General features: G+C 72.2%; 1 protein-coding gene across 1 annotated transcript; it reads right to left on the bottom strand.

The window, feature by feature from the left end:
- Window positions 1-262: 262 nt before the first annotated feature.
- EMIHUDRAFT_455903 (hypothetical protein) lies at window positions 263-2,672 on the bottom strand (the record flags this gene model as incomplete). Its single annotated transcript, XM_005785328.1, has 7 exons — window positions 263-337; window positions 632-724; window positions 797-1,006; window positions 1,082-1,174; window positions 1,343-1,612; window positions 1,779-1,941; window positions 2,284-2,672. 7 exons carry the CDS (start codon window positions 2,670-2,672, stop codon window positions 263-265), a joined length of 1,293 nt encoding a protein of 430 aa, XP_005785385.1.
- Between the last annotated feature and the right edge of the window lie 415 nt (window positions 2,673-3,087).

The raw sequence follows: 3,087 nt of genomic DNA, 5'->3' as shown, positions 1-3,087 counted from the left end.
TTCTCGCTTCTCCCCTTTCCGCTTTTCGTCGCGCGTGAGCACCACCTGAAGCCCTCGGAATGGTGATGTGGAGTTGCGAAGGTGCTTCGGGTGCGATCATATACACATGAAAACGTAGTCGCGGGTGAGCGGCGCCCTCTGGGGCAGCAAGGCCAAGGGATGAGGATGGGGGGGGCGGGGGATACACATGCATCGCAACACACAGCTACTACTCGAACGCGGGGAGGGGGGACACACCACAGCCAGACGCGGACGCCTCGCGTCACAGCTCGATCGGGCACTCGTGTGAGCCTCTGAGGCTGCCCGCGTCGCCGTCGCCGCCCTCTTGCTCGAGTCGCTGCCGCTTGGGAGAGGGGACAGCTGCTGCTGCTCCGCCGCCGGCCGCCGCGCCGGCCGCCGGCGCGATGCCGCCCGCCCCGGAGGCCCACGCCGCGGCGGCCTGGCCGAGCGGTGTGGCTGGCGTGTGGAATGTACCTCCGTGATACGGCGCCTGCTGCTGCTGCTGCTGCTGCTGCTGCGCCTGCTGCTGCTGCTGCTGCTGCTGCTGCTGCTGCTGCTGCTGCTGCTGCGGGTTTGGCAGCGCCGCGGCGGGTGGCGCCTTGTTTGGCAGAGTGCCGTAGACGTGGACGACCGAATACTCGTACCGCGCGGGGTGCGCGTTGTCGGCGGCGAGGAGGGCGAGCACGTCTCCGTGAAACAAGTTGAGCGTCTCGCCGCGGTCCGCCTATCGCCTCGGCCACTCTCGGGTCATCTCGCGTAATCTCGGGTGATCTCGGACCACGAGCCGGCGGTCCGCCTTCTCCACCGAATCGTCCGCGTGGTGCCGCACGCCGATCGGGTTTGCGCCGAGCGCCGTCGCGACCGCGATCACGTCCTCGCCGCGCACGCCTTGCTCCGGCACCGGCCACGCCTTGGTGTCGATCCGGACGTGCTTCCTGCTGACGAGCGGGTCGTTGATCTCGAACGAGTTTGCGTGCTCGCGCGACGAGCGGCCCACGACCACCGCCTATCACCTCGGCCAGCCTCGGGTCCCCTCGGGCCCTCTCGGGCCCTCTCGGGCCCACGAGCGGCCGACAGCGACCGCCTCGTTGATCTTGCCCAGCGGAAGGCGAATCGGCCTGCGAGGGTCTTGCCCGCCCGCGGCCGCCACCGGCTCCGGTGCCAACGGCCGCAGCTCGAGCCGCCAAGACGGGCCGTGGCGCGGGGCCCCGGTCTCCTCCTCCTCCTCGCCGCCGCCACGCCGCCCCTCCGCCACGCGCAGCGCCGCCCCCGCCGGCGCAGCCAGCTTCCCCTCCCCCCGCCCCTCGAGCCCGGCCTGCCCCTGCTGCAGCAGCCGCTCGACCATCTCCTCCGGAAGGCCCAGCCGCCCTCCGCCCTGGCTCGACGCGCCGGCGGCGGCGAGGTCGCTGCTCGGCCCTGCAGCAGCCAAGCTCGTGCCTCCTGCCACGCCGGGGCGCGCCTGCGCCGCCAGCTGCTTGCGCAGCGCGTCGCAGATCTGGTGCAGCTCGCCCGTCGCGGCGACCTCGGACTCCAGCCTCGCCTCGACGGCGGCGCGGCGGGAGGCGGCCGAGGCGTGGGAGCGTCGCAGCGCCTCGAGCTCGATGCGGTCGTTCTCGGTGGTACGCCGCAGCCGCTGCACCTATGAGAAGGGAGATGGGGGGAGATGGGGGGAGATTGGGAGAGATGGGGAGAGAGGGGGAGAGATGGGGAGAGAGGGGGGGAGATGGGGAGAGATCAGGGGAGATCTGCGGAGATCTGGGGAGATGCAGCCGCCGCACCTCTTCGTCGCGCTCGTGCAGCGCTCTCTCCGTCTCGGACGTCTTGTTTGTCCACGAGCGCTGCAGCGCCGTCCAGCGCGCGATCTGCTCGCGGTGGTCCTGCTCCTCCCTGCGTCGCTGCAGCTGCTCCTGGTTGAGCGCCTGGCTCAGCTGCACCGCGCGCCTCTCGTACTGCCGCAGCTCTTCCACCTGCTGCCGCAGCACCGCGTTCTCCCGCTGCACCTCCTGCACCTCCGCCGCCCTCCCCGCCTCCGCCGCCCTGTCCGCCGCGCTGCCGGCGCCGCGCCCGCCGCCGGGCCCGCCGCCGGAGGAAGAGGAGGAGGAGGAGGAGGAGGCGCCGGCGGGGCGGGGCTGGCGGTACCCCCCGGCGGAGGCCGCCGAGGCGCGTGGCACCGCGCCCGGCCGCGGCTGCGGCTGCGGCTTTGAGTGCCATCCGGCGGCCGCGCCCCACGCCGGGCCGGCCTGCGCCGCGCTTCCCGAGGCGGCTGGCCGCTTGAGGTCGTACTCTCGGCGCTTGGCGGGGTCGGAGAGGGTGTTGTGCGCCTCGTTCAGCCTCTGGAACGCCTGCTGCGCCCCCGCCGCGTGGTTCTTGTCCGGGTGGATCTTGAGCGCCCGCTGCTGGTACGCGCGCTTGACGGCCGGCGCGTCGGCGTCCGGCGCCACGTCTAGCACGGCGTAGTGATCAGCGGCCTGCAGGACCCGGTCGATCGCCTTGGCCGCCTCGGAGCCCGGCCCAAACTTGACCAGAAAGTCGAGGAACGCCTGCGCCTCTTCCGTCTTGCAGATCCGCAGGCTCTTCTCCGCGAGGCGGACGGCGCTCGCGTGGTCGCCCGCGTCCTTCTTCGCGCGGGCCTTGGTGAGCGCGTCAATCGCGGACTCGCGGTTGGCCTCCATGGTAGCGGAGACGCGCGAGGGAGAGGCGCACGCTGCCAGGTCGCCGCCACCCGCACCGGGACTAGTCCCGGGTTCGGACTTTTTGCGGGGTATGGTACTCGATGCCTGACCAGCCTCCGCCCCACCGCCGGCCGCCTTACTGCTAGGCTCCAGGAGGCTGCAGACACCGGCCCCGCGAGAGCAGACACCGGCCCGGCGAGAGCCGCCGCCGGGTGTGTCGCGACCGCGAGGCTCGCGGCGATGGACGCGCGGCCAGACCCGCTTTGCGCCGCCGCCCACCCTCAACGCCCGATAAGCGATATATACTCCTTACTCGCTTAGAGCCAGGCGAGGGGAATCTAGGGGAGCGACAACGTCGGCGCTGAGAGCCTGGGAGGTGCGGCTGCCGGGACCTTCTCCGCCCCCCCCCCCCCCC

Source organism: Emiliania huxleyi, assembly GCF_000372725.1.
Source record: "Emiliania huxleyi CCMP1516 chromosome Unknown EMIHUscaffold_161, whole genome shotgun sequence".
NCBI classification, from domain to species: Eukaryota; Haptophyta; order Isochrysidales; family Noelaerhabdaceae; genus Emiliania; species Emiliania huxleyi.
This window is presented reverse-complemented; position numbering and strand designations above follow the sequence as displayed.